At 47.3% G+C, this 21,308-nt stretch overlaps 1 protein-coding gene across 5 annotated transcripts in view; it reads right to left on the bottom strand.

Moving 5' to 3' along the window:
- AAK1 (AP2 associated kinase 1) overlaps window positions 1–21,308 on the bottom strand; it is a 74,686-nt gene that overhangs the window by 39,208 nt on the left and 14,170 nt on the right. For all 5 annotated transcript variants that reach the window (XM_062620940.1, XM_062620941.1, XM_062620942.1 and 2 more), the window contains exons 2-6: window positions 11,384–11,502; window positions 9,333–9,441; window positions 6,961–7,103; window positions 1,801–1,922; window positions 392–473 (exon numbers count right to left, since the gene is read on the bottom strand). In XM_062620940.1, coding sequence (XP_062476924.1) covers window positions 392–473; window positions 1,801–1,922; window positions 6,961–7,103; window positions 9,333–9,441; window positions 11,384–11,502 — 575 coding nt within the window. The remainder of the gene's footprint in view (window positions 1–391; window positions 474–1,800; window positions 1,923–6,960; window positions 7,104–9,332; window positions 9,442–11,383; window positions 11,503–21,308) is intronic.

Here is a 21,308-nt window from a genome sequence, read left to right as displayed (position 1 = left end):
AGGTCTGTTTTCTACTCAATTCTAACCAGTGACTTTGCTTTCACATGCTTGCAAAGCAACTCAGGCACAAGTAGTCACAGCCCTCTGCATTTCCTGTTTCAATTCCTGCTATGGCATCAGGTTTGCACTGTTCAGCCCCGGGATTTCATTCATCTCCAAATTAAAACCACACTGCAAGTAGCATGCAAAGAAGCACGCATGTTTTATCCACAAGGCATCCTACTCAGCAGTTAACTGCTGGGAAACATCAAGCAGAGAAACTCTGTACTCAGAAACTGCCCAGCCTCTTAAGGAAACTGGGTTAGCCCCAGCCAGAAAGCTACCCCATCATTATGGTAATGAAAACAAGCTGCAGTCTGGTTGTATGACGGTAAGTGGGTTTGATACGTACCCATATGTCTGCTTTTGTAGTAATAAGTTTGCCACTGTACAGGTTGACCATTTCTGGTGCTCTGTAGGACAATGTAGTGTACCTGCAGGAGAAAAGTCTATCAGTGAGTTGGGAATGGCTGGAAGATGCACTTGCACTGTGTCACATTTCCAAACGATTCAAAATTCACTCTTTCCCTATTCATTTTAAGGAAAGGGATAGTAAAGATGATCATCTACTGGAGAAATCTTTTAACAACAGCATCTGCTGCATCCCTCTAAGAATAAAACACCAAGCACTGCAAACTGCCCTGTGGAACCAAAGCAGAGACCAAGATCCTGCCTAAAGCGAGCAATTCACTCCTAAATCTGTGCAGTCATTTTAAGAACTAGAACAGAAATATCCAAGGATTCAGAGTATTAAACAAGGTCAGCAGCCAAATGTCCTCTGCAATGTCCTCACTGCTGGGGCTTTGGCCAAGTGAATTACAAAGATTGTAACTGGATATGTGGCTCCTAATAAATAGGCTTCCATACCCAGAGCCCTGCTCAGAGTCATTGTACACAAGGGAAAGGTTATTCTGCATCACAAATATAGGTAGAATCTGCCTCTTTTTAACACACAGAAAAGCTGGAAGCTGCACCACAGCTGAAGAGACTCCTATGAGAAGATTTCCTACCATTTCTGCTGTGGCACCTCGCATGCTCTTTACCTTGATCACAAGAAAGCATTGCTAAAGGCAAAGTTTCTATAGGCTTGTTAATAAGTGTACAAGCCTATAGAAAAGGGCTCCAAAGGGGCTGCAAAGCCAGACTAGCAGCTTCAGCCAAAGAAGCCTAGGAAACCTATGGAGGTGGAACTGAATTCTAACAAAAAGGAGGCATTTGTTCTTTTCTAACCAGAACATCGTATTAACAGAACTGGAACGTCTGCAGCAGTGATGTTATACAACTAAAGCAAGACAAAGGACCCAGACAGTGCCCCATTCCTCACTTATGTCCTACTGAACTGCCACCTAAGGCCCCTTTTCAAAAGCATCAGGGTGCACCTAGTTGCTATCATACAGCTAGTTGTGCATGCAGCAAGAGAAAGAGCCAGATGAAACACTTCAAGGATCTTAGGAGCTGAGGAGTCAGGCCATGAGTTCCCTTAGTCACTGCAAGGATTTATGCTTGTGGAGGACAGGGATTCTGTCATCTGCTGTATCACAGTCCAAAGAAGCCAAGATAGAGGAAGGACAGAGACAGACCTCATACATAACAGAACAGGTCACTACCTCCTCAACGTGGGCAACCTCTCTGCAGTAATGCCTCAGTCTTTCAGGTCCAAAGCAATTACATCAAGCTCAGTTTATTGTTTCACCTTCCCACAGGCACTTACCTGCAACAAATACAAACTGTGTCTGAGCTGCAAAGGAAAAGCACACTTACTTTTTGATCTCCTCCTCTACTGCATTCACCCCTTCTGTTTGAGGGTTCTGGAATTTGTTAGTAGCACTGCCAAAGTCACACAGGACATAGTGGCCACGGTCGTGCAGCAGGATGTTTTCAACCTACAAGCATCACAAATAGAGAAACAGATAAAAACTCATTCATGTTCTTCAGATGAGCTTTTAGTGCCTGAAGACATAGCAGGTATGTCTGACATAAAAGCATAACATGACAGCAAAGGAAACAGGCATCAAAACTCTGTCACATCTCCTGAAATAGAAGTCAAATCATGGAAGCATAGTTGTACCTAGGAACTGTCTTCCCTCTGCCACCTCTCCCTTCTCCTTTCACAAGCACATTACCTTGCCTCTGCTAAAACCACCATGTGCTGCTGAAGAGATGAGCCCCTTCTTTGAAGTAGTGTTTGGAATGAGACAACTGAAACACATGCTGAAAGCAACACCTGGGAGAGCTGGAAGTCAGGAAATCAAGCCAGCAGTCACTGCCTTTCCCCTAAATACTCACACAGCAACAGAAGTCCAGCTTGCACCCACCTAGGAAAGCTGTCTAAATGGTTCAACACTGACCTAAGATGTGGAAAAACCTAGGTTCAGTCTTTGCTTTGGCAGAGCACGCCTGTATTCCAGCTCCTCACCTGCACAGTGGCATGCCCAAGATGCTCTCTCAAGGGAATACACCCAGGTTTGAACGTATTTCTCTTCAATCAATGTCAAATGCTCAGATACAGCCATGAGATCAAACACATTGCTCAGCCATCTCCCCAAACCCACCCCAGAACTGTGGACTAACAAAAGCCTTTGGAAGCAGAGCTCCCCAACAAGGCTGATCTTTACAAGAAGGAAAGAAAAAGAAGGAGTCAGCATTTTAAGCACCAGAAAATGCAGCCAAAGCAGAACAGCTGAGGGGGGAAAGGCTGGCTTGAAACCAAGGGTTAAACAACACCGCTTCCCCCTCCAGCACCCATCTGCTTTGGATAAAGCACCACGCACAGATGTTCTCCCCAGATCAACACTGACAGTGTTATTCCCTATTCCCTGCAAACACTTCCAGAAGAGCCCTTCCACTTTATCTGGCTGAGAAGTCTGAGGTGACTCCTCAGTCACTTGCCAGCACTGCTGAACGCTTGCAACTCCAGCTGCAGTCTTTGATGTGCCCAATGTCAGATTTTCATGCCTCCAAAAAACACCTTTAAGGGAAACCATGAGTGTGCAGCTTCTGCCTTTACTCTATGACACAAATGATTTCCTTTGCTGAAACCTGAAGTCGTAAGAAAACTCTTGGGGTTGTTCAGCTGGAGAAGAGAAGACATGCAAAGAACTCAGAGCAGCTTCCAATGTCTGAAGGGAGCTACAAGGATGCTGGAGGGGGGCTCTTCAGGGACTGTAGGGATAGGACAAGGGGTGATGGGTTCAGACTGAAACAGGGGGAGTTCAGGTTGGAGATAAGGCAGAAGCTCTTCCCTGTGAGGGTGCTGAGGCGCTGGCACAGGGTGCCCAGAGAAGCTGTGGCTGCCCCATCCCTGGCAGTGTTCAAGGCCAGGTTGGACACAGGGGCTTGGAGCAAGCTGCTCCAGTGGAAGGGGTCCCTGCCTGTGGCAGGGGTTGGAGCTGGATGAACTTTGAGGTTCCTACAACCCAAACCAGGCTGGGGTTCTATAAGACTGTACAGACACACACTGGTGAGGGATAAAGAATAAAGCTGCCTTTAATTAGCAAAATCAACACTTATCTTCTCATGAGAGCAACAGCTTCTAAGGCCAGTGCTCCTAAGCTCACATGGTGATGTGGGTGGGATGCACAACCCAGGTACACTCTCAGCTTGCCCTCCTGCACCTTCCAGTCTCTAAAGAGACGTTTCAACATCCCTTTCTCCTGTGACACCATCCACTATTTGCTTCTGAAAGCTTATTTACTACTTCATAGCCAAGAAACGAATGCAATGTGACATCTAAGAGCACTGCCTGATTTTGGCACAGCCATACGCTTAACATGGTCGATACAAGGGTTTACCAATCGAGGACTCAAGAATTTTACATATCACACTCTGCACACAGATCCAGGCAAACACATTCCAGGCAGAAGCTTGTTGGTGGCATCAGGGCAAGACTTGGCATTACAAAGCAGGGTGATGGAAGGCAGCGAGATAAGAGCAGCACAGCGTGACTCTCTTATCACACCACAGAGAAGAGCAACACTGGGAAACGCTGCTGCTGCAATGAAAGCAGAAGAAACTAAATCCTTAACAGGAGAGCACAAGTTTCTTACTTCAGAAAGCAGAGAAAGGGAAACAAAAAGCTCTTTTGATCAACAGCATCCTCTGGGTTGACTGATGGAGTATTTTGATAGAGTATTTTGGTGTATCCTGCTGGGTGACTATTACAAGACAATCAGGCACTCATCCACAAGCCACTCCTGGAACAAGATGGGATCAGAATAGAAGCAGCCCAGGTAAAGTGGGAGATGTCTCACTGTGGAAAGCTCCGAGCTGTAGAAACCAAAGCTGGCTTGAAGCTGGTGCTATTAACACCGTGAGGTACAGGGTGTGAGACTGGAAAGGTTAAATATAAACCAAGTTATGCCAACAACTGCCACCAGGTAGAGAGGAGCTGAGTAAATAGTTATGAGCAGGGACAGATTGATTTTGTGCTCCCCCCACTTCGCTAACCCCCCTTTTCTGGGGCCTGACAGTCATAGTTTCTCTTAACAGATTCCAGCTTCAAAGCTGAGGCTGCACAGCCAGGGTAATATTAACACACAGCCAGAAGAAGATCTGGCCATTTGCTCTCCACTATTGTAAAGAAACAGGAATTCTTACTCCGGGGAAGGCTCTGCAGCAGCAATAGCCTGTGAACCCTGAGAGCAAGGAAAATACCCAAAAGGACAAGCAAAGGTAACCACACAAAGCAAGCCTGTAGGCTTACAGGGCTTCTCTAGGGGTCCTAACTAGCGCTGAGGCAGCACATGAGGGGCTTCTCAATGTCTAGGGAAAAAGCAGCATCAATATACACCTGGTTCTGTGGCAATCAAAGCACATGGGAACAAGCATCACCCCCTGTACTGCACATCATGCAGCTCTAAGCACACAGGGACAGGCTGACACAGCTCCTCAGGGGTAGCCATCAGCACTGCCTTCTGACAAGGGCCTGTAAGGGACAGGCCAAGGGGAATGGCTTTAACCTGCCAGAGGGGAGACTGAGATGAGCTCTGAGGCAGAAGCTCTTCCCTGTGAGGGTGCTGAGGCGCTGGCACAGGGTGCCCAGAGAAGCTGTGGCTGCCCCATCCCTGGCAGTGTTCAAGGTTGGACACAGGGGCTTGGAGCAAGCTGCTCCAGTGGAAGGAGTCCCTGCCTGTGGCAGGGGTTGGAGCTGGATGAGCTTTAAAGTCCCTTCCAACCCAAACCAGTCTAGGGTTCTATGATCAGGAAAGAAAACCTTAACAAACACCCTAGGATCACACAGTGTATTTTTCATGGCTGTTATTTGCAGTGAGTTGTCCATGTTTGCTTATAGGCAAGCTGCTCAAAGGTGTTGTCCCCAGCTGCTGGTTACATACCACCAGTTGGAGACTGGGCCAACAAGAGGTTGTTCTGCTTCAGGCAAAGCCTGTTGGGTTAATTCAGAATCACAGCTACAGGCCACTGAAGCTAATCCAGCTGCACTGAAAGGGCTCAGAGATTATTCACACCATCCCTTCTGCTGGCAGAGCTTTCTGAGCAGGAACCTCCAGCATTAGAGCAACATCAAAGAGCTGGAAGGCAAAAAAATCCCCCAGTCCCCAAAGTCAACATCTTCACTCTTCAACAGGGTTGTGTTCACCCACCAAAATACCTACCTGATGATGCCCTTCCTTACACTCGGGACCTGTACAAAGCTTTGCTGGCCCTAATGTCTCTCTTGGAATTACAGCTCCTTCTTGGTGTTTGAGTTTGAACTCAAAGTGAAAACATATCTAAACCATTCATTCTGTGTTAGCACTTGGATTCCCAATCGTGGCAGGAGCTGCAGAGGCCATCCCAACAGAAATAACACAACAGTCAAGTGGGAAACGTGCCACAAAACAGAGAAAAGCCAACTCTCTTTCCTTGGGCACAGCTTACCAAGAGCCAGGCCTTGCAGAGGCTTTACTGATCTCAGCACACAGCAGTGGGCTGGACACTAGACCATAACAGCCCCTTTCAATTGCAGCTCAGTGTAGAAAGCAGCACTCAAGATCAACTCATTAACCCACCACAGATGTCCCAGAATTCATTCACGTGCCACACAATGAGTTTGTTCCTTATGAACAGCAGAAGGTAACAGCAGGGTTAATATCATCTGAACACGTCCCTGTTCCTAAGCCTCATGAAACACGTTAAATCACACCAACTCCTGAGGATTTCCCCAACCCCCCTGCAATACCTGGCTTTCGTTGGCACATGTGGGGTCTTTGGCTCCTATAACCAACAGCACAAAGCAAACATCTGTTGAGGGCTCGGAAAGCAGAGCCTGACCTACAAAGCACATCTGAATTTCAAATGCACACAGGAGCCTCCTTCGTGGCTGAATGTGTTATTCAGGCATTTTATGAGCAGCTTGAGAAGAAAGGGAACATCTTTCCGTTTGTTTGATGATAGGCATGGGATTTTTCCAAAGCAATCCCCTCTGTGCCCAGCTAAGCACACAAGAGCTTTACAATGCACTGTCATGGTCAACAGAGAGTTAGAGGCCACTTTCAAAAGCTTCTGACGCCTCTTGCCCCACAGCCAACATCTCTGGAGGGATCCTTTTAATGTGGGTCCAGGGAACAAATTTACAGCCTGCTTTTTGCTCCCTACCTTCTATCACCATTTCTGTTTCAGGTGTAGAAAGTCCCCCTGAATAATTCATCCACTACTTTCATCTGTGCAAACCAGAACTATTCACCAACATTTGTGTGCTTTAAGGAGATCTCTAGATGGCAAACATATGGTAAGGAGCAATGAGAGGCTCATCTCTGTTTTTATCTTCCAATACAGAGAGATATTTATGCCTGTTTTTCCTCACTGCTAACAACAGAAGCACAGCACCAGCGTTCCAAGCCTGTCTGCCGTGGCGTAGGCAGCAGACAGACACGTGGAGGAGGATGCCCACTCCCTGCTGTACCAGTGGAACCCACAACTCACCTTCAAATCCCTGTGGATTATGGGTGTTTTACACTGGTGCAACCTGGCTACGGCCTCGCAGGTGTCACAGAAGATCTGCAGGACCTCGGCCTCCGTGAAGCCCGTCTGCAGGCGCTGGTTCATGAGGTTCACCACCTGACCCCCTGAGCACAAACAGCACCAAGAGTCAGAGCAGGGATGGGGCTGGAACAAGGGAAAACTGCAAGCAAAGCAAAGCAAAGCAAAGCGAGGGCTGGCCTGGTCTAAGCCCCAGCCCTAGCAGACATCACTTGTCTTTGTCTGCTCCCCACACTGTGGCTGTACAGTCAGTTCAAACACCAAATTCACACCAAACCTTCCCCAGAGGCTTCTTAATCCTCTTGTGCTGTTCTCATTTCCTCATCTAAACCGAGGGGGGGTCTGCATATCTGCCAGGGGGTGTTGCATCTCATCTTGTCTTCGAACAAGAGCACCAAGTTAGCTTCTAAGGCCCGCAGCCACCTGGCTGTGTTAACACTCCGATGTGATTCTAAGCCACATCTTTCCCTTTCTTCTTCAAAAGAAGACTTCTTTTTGGCAGACTAGAGAAATAAAGGCCGAATATGGGGCACGCACAGTCCAAAGAGTAGTTTGCCACATATAAGCAAGAGGAGGGGGAAAGTGAGCTACTAAAATCTCCCATACACAATCAAGAGGCTTGGCTAAAGTCATAGATTGGCAAAGCAAACTTAAAATCCATCTGGAACAAGGGAAACTCTGCACAAACCAAAGCAAGTTTTCATGAATGAGTCCTGAATTTGCCTCAGCTTTCAGGTTTTGTTGCTGTCAAGGCCTTTCCAAAACAGTCCAATTCTTCCCCTCTCAAAGCACCCTATATACACAGGGGAAAAAATCTCCTTTCTGAACCTTTGGCAACGCAAAACTGCATCATTTCACATCACAAGTGCCAGAAAAAAGTCATTTGCATGGGACAAAGGGAAAGCTCAGCCTAATAAACATTACAGCTGCGAACATTTCCCACTCCAAGCGAGTGCAGTTCTGCACACAAAGACACTGATTTGGTTTGGAAGCTGTTGGACACAAAAGGGAAAAACCAGCATGCAACAGCAATTCCTGTGCTTCAGTCTGAATGCTGGAGACAGAGGCAGATGTGTGCTGAGCAGAGCATCTGGCAAAAGCAAACCATGTGGGAATCATGGAATCAACCAGGCTGGAAAAGACCTTTAAGCTCATCCAGTCCAACCACTCTCCAGCACTGCCAAGGGCACCACTAACCCATGGCACTGAGGGCCTTGTCTACAAGGAACAACCACCTTACAGCTCTCCACCTTTCAGATGGAAGGGAGCACCTTAGAAACACACATTTTAGGTCACTGTGGCACAGAGGGGAGGCTGATGCAGCTGCAGGGGTGCATTCCTCCACCATGAGCTCTGCAACCTGGAGCAGAGTAAGGATTTACCAGCATTGCCCAGGCCTGTTTCTTACAGCTCTCCTTGTGATATTTAGGTTTAGGCCTGCAGAGAGCTTAGGTAATGATTCCTTCAGCAAAACTCCACATAAGGCTCTTCCTTTTACCAGCAAACAATGCAGTTAATCAAGATTCCTGCATCAAAATGAAGCAGCAAAGAGGTCATGGCAGAACACAAAGCTCTACCAGACACGCTTAAAGGCATTTTAGCATCTAGTTGTTCATGCTACAATGCACCTGGCTTGTGCATGGTGCCACGGATGCCTATTTCCATCAGCTGCAACCATCCAAAAGCAGCCACAGACCTGTGAAGTCACCTGGCCAAACACTGGTTTTGCTTAACACTATTCCTGTGAGCGGCATTGGAACACGGTATTTTCCAAACACCACATCCTAGCCACAGCAGATCAAAGCTTTAGGACATCTGGAAAAGCCTGGAAGAGCCTGCCTGGCTAGAGACAGCCAAGCAAAAAGGTCAGAGGTAAGAGGAATACTTCTTGGCTTCATGTTATCTGTTTCGTGCTTCTTCCAGAACAATCCTAAGTCAGGCTGAAGTGGAAAAAAGCTTGCAATCTGATATAAAGTGAAGGAGAATTTCATTCCACAGCCTGGCAGCTTTGTAACAGCCACTTCCTGTGTGGATCAGCCTATGGAAAATAGCACTATATATATTTAAGGGTTGTCCTTCACAACAGAAAGGATCTAGGACCACCCTGGGCAGGGGCAAAGGCATTACAAACCCCATCAGCAGAGTCAACATCGCCTCATCTCCACCCCCGGTTTTAGCTTTGCTTTGCACAGCAGCTCCTTGGGAGCCAAGGAAGGGCCAGGCCTAGGAAGAGGTTTGGTTTTGTTACAGGAAGACGCTGTGCAAGTTTCCTGTAAGCACTGAAAAGGGGCAAATCCCCAAGGAACACCACTCACCTCGGCAGAAGTCCATCAGGATGAGCACTTCCCACACGTCCCCGCTGCTCACGGAGTTTATACTGGAGTCAATGTATCCCACAATGTTCTTGTGGCCAGACAGATCCCGCTGTAAGACAGATAAATTCAAAGCCCAAGCCAGCCATGTAGAGTGAGCAACCTTTCTACCTGGCTCCTCTATACTGCCCAGCTTTCCCAGCTCTTCAGGACAGGCACAACTCTGGATTAACCATCATATGCAACTTAAACCTGAGGTCTGTCACTACCTATTCTCCTTCCAGAAGGATCTGAGGCAAACAGCAGAGAAACAGCCACTCTGCTGAACTAACTCATCCAAGGATCACTCCGGATCTTTGCATGCTCCCTTAGATGGCTCAGGCCAAGCCACGTGGAGCTGCTCCTCTTTCCCGCTCCAGGAGAACAAGGAAGGTGTTTGTGGTGGGGATGTGGACATGTTGGGCTTGCTGTTCTCATTGCCTTCCATTCCTCTGCTGGTGAACAGGATCTTAGATCTTCAAATACTCCAAAACCCCATTAGGGTAATAAACCTTAACTTTGGTTTTAGAAGAACCTTCAGTAATTCAATGGATCAAAGCACAGGTTCTCAGACCAATGACTTATCCATGACACACGCAGGGAAAAGTCATTTCTTTGGGATATCTCCTTCACACACATTCAGGCTCACCAGTGAAAGATTCTGCTGGCCATGTTCTGCTCTAGCACTGTAGAGTTAAAGTTAAGGTAATTCTTTATTGCACAGAAGCTAGGAAAGAAGGATATATTCCCTTTGAGTTATATATACTGGTTTCTTCAAGACAAAGGTAAGTGCATCTGATGGAATTCAGCATGGAAGCAAGTGGACCTGCCAAGTGAGAAGGATACTCCTCACCCTCACCTTCCAGGTTAGCCACACATTCCCCATCTCACATGAAGGAGACAGCAGCAAGCAAAACCTAAGTAAAGAAGCTTTGTGAGCACAGCTCAAGGCTTTGATGTAAGATCTAATCTCAACTTTTCCCACACAGCATCAGCCACAGTGACAACAAACCATGCCCACAAGCTCCGCTGCGCTATCGCCCAACTTCAGAAGTTAACTTTAAAGGTATTAACCTGATTTAAAGCTACTTCAAAACACAACCCCAGAACTGCTACAGGTAAGAGCTTCTGCTCTGAAGATCCTCTACCCCAAATCTACACCTTGTGTTGTAAATGAGCAGAACCAGGATCTTCGATTCAATTCCCTGCCTCACAGCTGCTCTAAGTGCTCATCAGGATCTTTGAATACAGCTTCAAAGGGGGCACTTTCCATGTTTACCAGGCTCCAAACAAGGCTAAGCAAATCTATGGGGATCATCTCAATTTCTTCTTTATTTAGAGATGCTAAGTTTAAAACAACTATTAAAAATAGCTATAACTCCTTTTATCCAATAATCTAGAGACGCATCTCAGTGCTTATTATAAATACCTCCCTGTTTCACGAGGCCAGGCAGCAGCCACCCCACAAACACTGTTTTAATCTATCAACCTCATCAATACAGAGATAACCATCCCAACCCCAAAGACAGGAGCTATCATGACACAAACTGATCTCAGGATGGAGGTCTCTCATTCATGCACTGATTGGAGTTCAGAGATGGTACACCAGCATCATCAGCCTTTTCTGATGAAGTCTAAGAGGGTGAAGACTTTAGCCCTGACCTGAGGATTGTTAGACTGAAGTTTAACATCCCTTCTCAGCTCACCTCTTCAGCTCTTCCTTTTCCCAGTAAGTCATGGGGTTGACACATGGGGTTTTTCCTCCCCTCGTTGTCCTGAAATTCCCTCTCCTTTTTCACCTTCCATGTTTTTATTGTCCACTGAAACCACGTCCATTTTAAATAGGTCAATAAGAGCTTCCCACATAGCTGCTAACTCCAGGAGTTAGGTCTTTCCAAAAGCAAGCCAATTCTGCTATGAAAACACACTGTTTGGGACAAGCTGCTACACAGACCACGGGCAGAATGTGACCAGGCTCTGACAGCACCCCACACCCAGTTTGGGTGATGACTTACCATGATCTGGATCTCCCTTTTGCAGACCTGCAGGTCGTACTCGTTGTTGACGTACATCCTCTTGAGGGCACATTTCATCCCATTGTTGGTCCTCACCAGAAACACTATTGCAAATCCACCTGGGGAAGACACAAACCCTCCTGTTTGTTAGCAAAGAAACCTCCTGGTCCTTGCCTCCAACTCTGCCCCTATCTCCAGAAGAGGGAGGACGCTCAGCAGCCACCAACCAAGCACCTTCCCATGTCCTTAGCTCCCACTCTTCCTAAATGATTATTTCTGGGAACTGAGAGGAATCCAAGGGGGAAAACCTTGAACTAATGGAAGCAAAGCTCACATTTAACATCACCCTAAACCCAAGCAATTACACTGGTTACTTGTCCTGCCAGACACTGCTCCATTAATTCCCATTATGAAGAAGAAAGATGAAGTATAAACAGCAGCATTGCCTTGGACAGAAACCAGAGGCACAGATCCCCCACTGAATCACCAAAGGCCCGTACTTAAAAGGCTCCCCAACTTTGGGAGCAAAGTCACAGTACAAAGCTGGTTTGAGCAAGAAGCATTAGAAACCATCTCGCACCCATGGTTTGATGGCAGGGCTTTTAAGAAAGGCCAGAAGAACAAATCTCAAACCCTAGCCAACCACAATTCATTCTGTGGGCATTACTGGTAGCAATGTCAGGACTCCCGGGATGCTGGACTTGTTCAGGATGAAAGCTTTTCGTATGACAGCAATGCATCAAAATCTCAGGGTTTTAGGCCTGGATAGACAGAGGAAAAGCTGATGGAGGCACCTGGCTCCAGAGACCCAAACACATCCAAAGAGCCTCATGTACCCAGGAAGTGCTGCACAACAACACTGTCGATGCCGCAACCTAAAAGCACTTCATTTGTTCTCCGTTACCTTATATTACAGCACATATTTCTTTGATGCTTAAGGACTTCTAAAGTCCCACTACACCAAAAGCTGCAGTTACAGACTGTAAAGAGCCAGTCACACCCCAAAGAATTCCCACTTTAAAAGTCTGAGCCCTTTGGAGCATCCCATTCTGCTGCCAGAAACCATCAGGTAACAACACATACAGGGTTATATATTGGACATGGTTGTACATAATTATTAGGAAGGGTTATTTAGCACTTAAATCATGTCAAATGGAACAAGCGAGAAAGCTGCATTTGGGTAAAATTGAGTGTTTAAATAGGTTTAATTTGACAACTCCAGTCTTGCAGCAACCGGTGCTTATAAGCTGTTCACAAATCAACCACCAGAGCCTAAAGGCCCATTGAAGCTTTTACTAAAACTGGGATTTCTTTTTACCAAGAAAAGATTGGAAAAAAGCAAACAACCAGACAACACTGCTGTGCTCAAAGGACAGCCCTCCCCATCCCTTAGCACACAGCTCTACAGCATTCCATTAGAGCCAAAACGATCACAGGAGCTCCAGATGCAGATCCCATGCCTGTCAGTACCAGAGCTCTAAACTAAAGAATCTCTTAGCATACAAACCCCTTAGTTTTACACATCATAGTTGGCCATAGGAAGCAGACCATGTTTGCCAAGGAAGCCCCACCGGCTTTAAGGAACAGAATTAACTCATAGCAGCCCCAGAGAAGTTGCAAAAGGATGCAACAGAGAGAGTAAGAAGAAAGAAAAACAGGAGGGGGTTTCTTGCAGTCTCAGTTATCATCAAAACTGGGCAAGCACAACACTCTTTTCACTCTTTCTTTCATTGGAAGGGGTGCAGTTCCCTTCTCAGGGCTCCTCCTGCCAGGCCTGGAAGCCAGCAGGACACTGTACCTCTGTTTACACCACTCAGCAGAAGGAAACAGGAGCTGAGCAGCACAAAGAGCAATTCAACTTCCTTGAAACAGCAGATCCACTAGATTTAAGGCTCTCCTTCTTCAGCTGAAGTGGGACCAGTACCCAAGACCAACTGCTCATGTCTCATTAGCAAAGTGTTGAGCAAGGCGCTTCTCCTCTAGTCTGGATGCTGGGCTGATGAACAAAGTCACTATTGGCAGTGCTCAAGGCCAGGCTGGACAGGGCTCAGAGCAAGCTGCTCCAGTGGAAGGGGTCCCTGCCCATGGCAGAGGTTGGAACTGGATGAGCTTTAAGGTCCCTTCCAACCCAAACCAGTCTGGGATTCCACAGTCTCCAAAACAGAAGCAGGAGCCAAATCCTTCAGGTGGAAGAGGATGCCTGCAACATTTGTACAGTTGTCACAATAGGAAAGTCATGGGAAAATTACATAAAATCATAGAATAGTTAGGGTTGGAAAGGACCTTAAGATCATGCAGTTCCAACCCCCTGCCATGGGCAGGGACATCTCACACTAAGCCATCTCACCCAAGGCTCTGTCCAGCCTGGCCTTCCTTGTGTCCTTCTCTCCCTTACCTTTAACTCCTGCAGACTTCACCTGACAACACCACACACAGAAGCGCTGCAAAATCATTCAACTTCTTTTGTCTGCAAATACACCTACCCATTTGATTACTTCATTATTGAACTCCCACTGGCTGCAGATTAAAACATGACAACTTTGCTGCTCGTAAAAGCAGCACTGCAGGGAAAACAAGCATTGATTTCATCAGGGTGCACACAGCAGTTGTCACACAGCGACCTACAGTAAGCGCCTGCCTTTGGAGAAGCAAAATTTGATGATCCACATCCACTCAAAAGAGGGTGCAAAGCCCCACTATCCTGTCAAACTGCCCATGGCACGGGGGTTGGAACTGGATGATCTTAAGGTCCTTTCCAACCTTAACTATTCTATGATTCTATGTGTCACCCGGTCTGATTGTCTCAGTTAAACAGAGCACAATATTCCTTGCAAACTCCATTTACTGAGCCCGGTAACCTGTACCCAGAAAGGCACAACACAATCCCAGACTGGTTTGTGTTGGAAGGGAGCTTAAAGCTCCTCTAGCTCCAACCCCTGCCATGGGCAGGGACACCTTCCACTAGAGCAGCTTGCTCCAAGCCCCTGTGTCCAACCTGGCCTTGAGCACTGCCAGGGATGGGGCAGCCACAGCTTCTCTGGGCACCCTGTGCCAGCGCCTCAGCACCCTCACAGGGAAGAGCTTCTGCCTTATCTCCAACCTGAACTCCCCCTGTTTCAGTCTGAACCCATCACCCCTTGTTCTATCTCTCCAGTCCCTGATGAAGAGCCCCTCTCCAGCATCCTTGTGGCCCCCTTCAGACACTGGAAGCTGCTCTGAGGTCTCCACACAGCTTCCCTTCTCAAGAGTGCCTCACTCCCCTCAGGTCGCATCATTCCACATTTCAATCAGAGGAAGTGTGAAAAATACCACCTTCATTTGAATTTCTCTGCATTTATTACACTTCCACTGCTAATTGGCTTCAGTTTTGCTGCAGAGAACAGGACTGCAGACAGTAAAACAGCAGGAGGATGAGGGAAAGGGATAGAGAAAGAGCTCGAAGAACAGCAGCTTCTTGCCACACTCCTCATACACAAATGGCTCTAGAAAGCTCTGGTGGCTTTTCATAGCACCAAGCTGAAACTAAAACACTTACTTTAGCTTTTAACTCTCTTGTGAGAGCTGCTCCCCACTGGTTAACCCCTCCTCGCACACCACCTAATGACAACATCACCACCTCCTCAGCCCCAAGGGCTGCTTTCAGCTTCCAGAGCCTCAGACCACAACCAATTTCTCCCTCATTATTCCAGTCCAACCCTCAACTTTCCAAATCCGGGCAAAGTTGAAAGGAACCAGATCAAAAGCAAATAGACAACAATTACACTGAAACGCTGCCAGATGCACATTACAAGACCATTTACTTCTATTCTCAGTGAGCAGCAAGCAAGGCAACCCTTCCAAGAGGCACAGGCTGCCAGCTCTAATGCTCTATGCCAGCCCCAGTACAATAGACACGCCAGGATTTGGGTAACTCCAATCCAACCAAGGTCAAGAGTTGCCTCAAGTGAAGTCAGATATAATTGTGCTACATGCAGCCAAGGAGGGTGGGTCACACAAGGCAGAGCTTGGAAGCATGAACTGGGAACATCCTCTTTGCTGGTCGAGCCTTCTTCCCAGTACATGTATGGAAAGCAGAAGTCAAGAGATGAGTCCAGGCTTTAGATGCAATGGAGCAAATAAATCCACAGTGGCAGGGGGTTTGGAAGTGGATTATTTAAGGTCCTTTCCAACCCAAACCATTCTGTGAGTGTATGATTACAATCAGCTCAGAGCCAGCAACAGCCATGGGTCTCCTGGGAAAGAGCACTGCCTTTAGCTCTCAGGAATGCATCTACCTCTACAACAGCATAACAACACTTACCCTACCACACACTTCTGCACTGGCTGTTGGTCTTGCTGAGCAGCTTCAGGATAAGCTGAGAATAAAAGGAGGTTCCAGTGATGGTCAGTGAATGCCAGAGCCATTTTCCATGCAGGCTCCTGGCAGCGGGCTGGCCAGCTTCCAGTGCTGGGAGTTGTATCCTCAGCCCTTCTGTAATTTCAGCAGGATGCAGAACTCTCCACAGCCGGGTGAGCACTTCTAAAGGAGGTAAAAGCAGCTGCACATGATCCCCTCTCCTACCTCTGAGCAAGGGAAGAAGATAGCACCCTGCTGCACTCAAGTGCCTGGAGTCCTCCTGCAGCCAGCACCACCCACCTGCAGGCAGGCACAAGATGATGCTTCCAAACAAGCTGCATTGATGCTGCGGTGAGGAAGTTCACAGAGAAATGGGTTGCTCCTTCCATCACCCTTTAGTGAGGACCTCTTCCAGAGCTGCCTTTCACTGCAGAACATATGTTAGCTAAGGTCAGTGGGTGCTGCAGCACCTTCATCCCCGATGGATGCTGCCCACCTTCATCCTTGGATGAACACAGCTGCCCTCCCACGCATCCCGGGTCTTCCAGAGCAACAAATCCACCTTGTCCTGGGATGGCACCATTAGTGGTGGTGGTAAGGAGCCATCAGAAATAGCTTGTCCTGAGAACCCCCTTCCTGCCCACACTGTTACTGTATCTTCACCATCACTTACTCTTGCTCTTTGAGCTGCATTTAAGTCCTGCTCCAGAGCTTCAAGCACATCCTATCGGGTAAGTATTTAAACACAGAGAAGGAAACAAGATATATTTGTGCCTGCAGAGAACAGGCCCCCATAAGAAAAATACAAGCCTGTTTTGTTCATGCTGAGTCAAAATAAACCAAGCTCAAGCAGAAACAGTGCTTGAAGCACCAGCTCAGACTTCACCCACATTAATCACAGTCCAGAAGAGGACCGGCTGGACCCTGCCCTATACACACAGAGTAAAGCAGGTTGGATTTCACAGGATCTGCAGGACCAAAGGCCTTTTCACAGCCACCAGTGTCCTCAAAACACCTGCACTTTGTGTGTTACCCTGCTGCGCTGATCCACCACCCTCTACAGGAGACAGCAGGTACACTGACAAACCAGAACCAGCATCTCCCTTTAAAATCCACACTGGAAGTACCTCCCAGAGACCTGAAGTGCTCTTTGCAGAGGTGGGAATGAGACAGGATGATCTTCCAGCTGCATGCTTGAGCTCTGCAATCACAGCTACAAAAACATCTCCACTGCTTGGATGGGTCTCCTCCCTGCAAACACTGCCTTAGATCCCATCGCTCTTTCCACCTCCCCAAGGCTATGTTGAATAACCCAAAAGCAGCCCAGGTTTGAGGAGGAGGAATTACTCCCCTTATCAGCTAAGTTATTCAAATCATTGGGCTTCAAAGGGCCAAGTGCCAAGTCATCAATTCCCACTTAAAAGAAACCAGAAAAATCACTTCTTCAGTTTGGATTGGCTCCACACCCCTCTACAAACAACCAAACATTATCAGGAGTTCCCAGAGTTCCTGATAAACCTTCTGGATGCCACGAAAAACTCCATTCTTCAGGGGTGAAATTCCTTCCCGAGCTGGACAAACAATGCATGTGCTTTCCCACCAGATCCTTTCCAGCTTTCTGTGGCTCAGTTCTATCTCCTCCACCTTGAAGCTGAGGGACAGCCAAGTGCTTTTTAGATGCCCCAACAACTGCCCCAGGAACACTGAGCCCCAGCCAACAGGGCATTTTAAGCTCCAGCTGCACACTAGCACCAGGCACAAAGCCACTCCTCAGTTGCACCACTGGAATACTTCCTGAGCCTTATCCATCAAGAATGATGTCATGCTTTGCCTTATCTCCCAAGCTACAAGGACTTCTGTAGCATTTACTTTTCCTAAGTACAAGGGGCAGCCTCATTCGGCTTTTTATTCCCCACCCTTCCCAAGTCAGGATGCTGTGATCCAGTTACAGGAAAACCATTATCTGTTCCCTTGCATGGGGTGTTTGCAGCTCACCATTCCCAAAACAGACTTCCCAGCTCTTATTTCTCCCCACAGTCATAGCCACAACCAGCCAATACAGACACTGAACGTTACCCATCACTGAGCATCATCTCTTCGCAACACCAGCACCATTTTCACTGGGATGCTGTGCTGTGAAAGCCATCCTGCACCTCTGACACCTCTCTCCAGCTGGCATAACATGACACTGAACAAAAAATAAGGTTTTCCCGAGCTGTATATACACCATAATCATCCCTTCCAACCCAAACCATTCTAGAATATGATTCTGGATGATAAAGCGCCAACATATCAGGGCATGGTCCTTTATGCTCCATCCCTGGCAGTGTTCAAGGCCAGGCTGGACAGAGCCTTGGATGACATGGTTTAGTGTGAAGTGTCCCTGGCCATGGCAGGGGCTGGAACTGGATGAACTTAAGGTCCTTTCCAACCCGAACTATGATTCTATTCTATGCTTTCAAAGGACAGAGATGGCTTCAGCAAACCTCAACTCTGGAGTCACCTATTCTCCATCACAAAGAAAGAAGGCCAAGGAAAGCACTTTGGGTGAGGTTAAGCAATACAATAATGTGGTGTTATTCTAGCTAACAGCCAAGTGCAGCTAGTGCTAGCACTGGGCTCTGCAAACAGGAGGGAAAAGCATCCACACGTGCCAGTGCTTCTCTCCCACAGCTCTGAGCATCAGTTCCCAACAAAGGTGAAGGAACAGCCCAGTCTCAGCATTCCCCACATATAAACCAAGGATGGACAAGTGACCTATCTGTAGGACAGACAAAAACCACCAATGTGCCTTGGGATTTGCTCCTTGGACCACACTGGGGCCGTTGAGATCTTCACAACAGCTCCCTGTAACAGCCAGAAAGTGCCATTGCACACCTCAACGTCAGTCTTGCTGTTCAGAGGATCCTTGCCTAGCAGCTCTTATAAAACACACCACACTCAGTCCCAAGAACCCAGCAACCTCCCTCAGTGACCATGTCTCCTGGATTACCCTCCCCACAGGCAAATATTTGCTGGTTAACTTTTATACAGGCTTTTTCTTTGAATTATAACTCCCCTAGTCAGCTCTGGTGGGCATTAGGATTACAGGGCTATTTCTGTTGCTATTAATCTGCACTAATATATTCTTTCTGCTATCTTTTATTCCCCTCTTCCATTGCAGGGTATTACTGCAGCATAACTGCTAAAAACCACAGGATTCCAAATCCCATTTTTCCCCTTTTGACGAAACTTCTCCATCACTTCAGAGCTCTGTGTTTCCAGGCCAGGATATTTCACCCCAAAGTAAGTTTTCTGTTCTAATATTACCCCTTTTATTACCAAACACTCCCAGAAACTGGGATCAGTATTGTGAAGTGTTCTGCTTTGATGTCTAACAAGGAATTGGAACCGTCAGGATCATTGCACGCTGATTTTTTTCCGCCTTATGAAGCACCTACAACAGCTTTAGACAAAGATGTCAGCATTAACACCTTTAAAGAAAAATATAGCAACTCCCTCAAGATTTGCTTTTTCAAGTGGTTGGAGGTTTAATTAAGAGACACAGTAATGAGGCAGACTTTGCATTAGGGCTGTAACACCCAAGATCACAGCCCTATCAAAGACAACGCTGGTACCATCTATTTACCCAGGTCAACCTGGAACGTTAACTCTGCTCCCACTTCCTTGAGGTGAAGCTTGTCACAAGCACAAGCAATTTGCAAGTAAATCCTCTGTTCTTTACATCATGGTCTTCAAAAGGGTGCTGCTAGGGTAGGAAAACCTGCAGTTAACAGAAAAGGCAAAGAAGAAAGCTGCCCAAAGACCATGTGGGTCAGTAGGACAGCACACTGCTCACAGCAGCATGAAGCAAAGGCCCTCTTCACACAGCTCATGTCCCTGGGCTCTGCAGCCTGCCTCCAGAAAGCAAATCTCTGCTGCAAAGGCACCAGAAAAGACCCTTCAAACCACAGCATCTCATAGTAAAGATATAGCTAGATAGAGATAGATATATAAAGATACAGCAAATCAACCTAACAGGATGGGACTACAGGTTTACCCTCTCACTACATTTAGGGTATGGTACCACACATTCCCAACAGGAAGAAACCCTTTTGGAAGCTTCCCAGGTATCACAAAGGGCTCTGACTGTTGCCAAGAATCCAGTCTTAAAGTGAACATTAGCTCTGCTCCCCACCAGCTTGCTTTGGCCTGGTGAAAGATTAACCCCTGAGGAAGTCAAAGAGCATTTCCTACATGCTCTGCTTTTTAGAAGGCAGCAGAGCAGCTCTATAAAGCCTGGATGCAAAGGGGACTTCAGCCTTACCCCAGTGAAGACACCAGCCTCGCTGCAGTTAAACTGGTAACTGCAGGACCGCTACCATTCCTTTTCAATGGTCATCCCAAAAAGCAAGTGCTTTGGGTCTTCACACTTAGGTCTCCCTCCCAGTGGCTTTACAGCTTTGTGACTAACATCCCAAATCTGCACAACATAAAGAGAGGATTTTCTTCTTGACCCAGTGGCGTTGAATGGACATAGGTGGAGGATGAAAAACAGCAGACAGAGGGAGGCTTTCTCCAGCCTCATTTCACCCTCTCCAGACAGCAAGAAGAGGCTGGTACGCAACACAGGGCTGCCCCGGTGTAAAACCATGGCCCTGTCACCACGTCACTGCCTGCCACAGGATTTCACCTGACTCAGCCCCTTGCTTACAGGCAGGACTCACAATGCCCTCAGTCACTGCTGACTGTCTAACCTCTTCTTTAACTATACTCACACATCCCGCACATGCTCTTGGAGCACTTTATTCCTGGGTCACTGTTGCAGTCAGGAAGCCTCACCAAACCCTCCCTGACCTGATCTCAACCCCAGATTCTTACCCTCCGCACCAGACACCAAGTCACTGCCATCCTGCAGAGCTGGAGCTATGCTGTCCAGGGTGTCATTTCCAGGTTACCTAGCACAAAAAGGCTGAAAAGACTTGAAGCCAGTGAGGGTTGTAACCAATCTGCTCCTTTGAGTTTGTATTTTACTGGTTGATTACTACACGTCGGAGTGTTCATCGTCACGCTTGGGGTTTGGGATTTAACTAATGCCTATGACTCACTCTGCCACCCGACTCCATAATCCTCTGGTTACATTAGGCTATTTCCATGTTGTTTTATACTGGTAGAAGCAAAGATTATTCCCCCTCAAGCTGCACGCTCAGGAATCACACAGCTTGTCCTAGAGGCACAGGCTTGCATCACGTCTCTGGAGTACATGGAAATAACTGGTGAAACATGGGACACAGTGCACCCACAGCAGAACAAGCTGCAGAAGCAGGAAGGCCTGAAAATGGTTTTAGCACACCCAAGTTGCCCTAACTCCAAGCAGAGCACGTGTTCATGTGTGTATAAACGTGTGATAGAAACCACGGAGTCCAGCTCTGAGCAAGAACATAACAAAAGCCTTCATGCCCTGCCAAGAGGCTCTGCAACTGGGCAAAGCAGATAGGATAATGCTAAACTAAACAGGCCTGCTCTCAGCCCAGACTTTCTGACTCAAAGGAAATAACAAGCTTTACTTAGTTGGGTTTGGGGTTATTGTTTTAAGCTAGAGCTTAAGAG

This window comes from Pezoporus occidentalis, unplaced genomic scaffold, assembly GCF_034315485.1.
Source record: "Pezoporus occidentalis ecotype Australia unplaced genomic scaffold, CSIRO_AGI_Poc_V1 ctg226, whole genome shotgun sequence".
In the NCBI taxonomy this organism is placed as follows: domain Eukaryota; kingdom Metazoa; phylum Chordata; class Aves; order Psittaciformes; family Psittacidae; genus Pezoporus; species Pezoporus occidentalis.
This window is presented reverse-complemented; position numbering and strand designations above follow the sequence as displayed.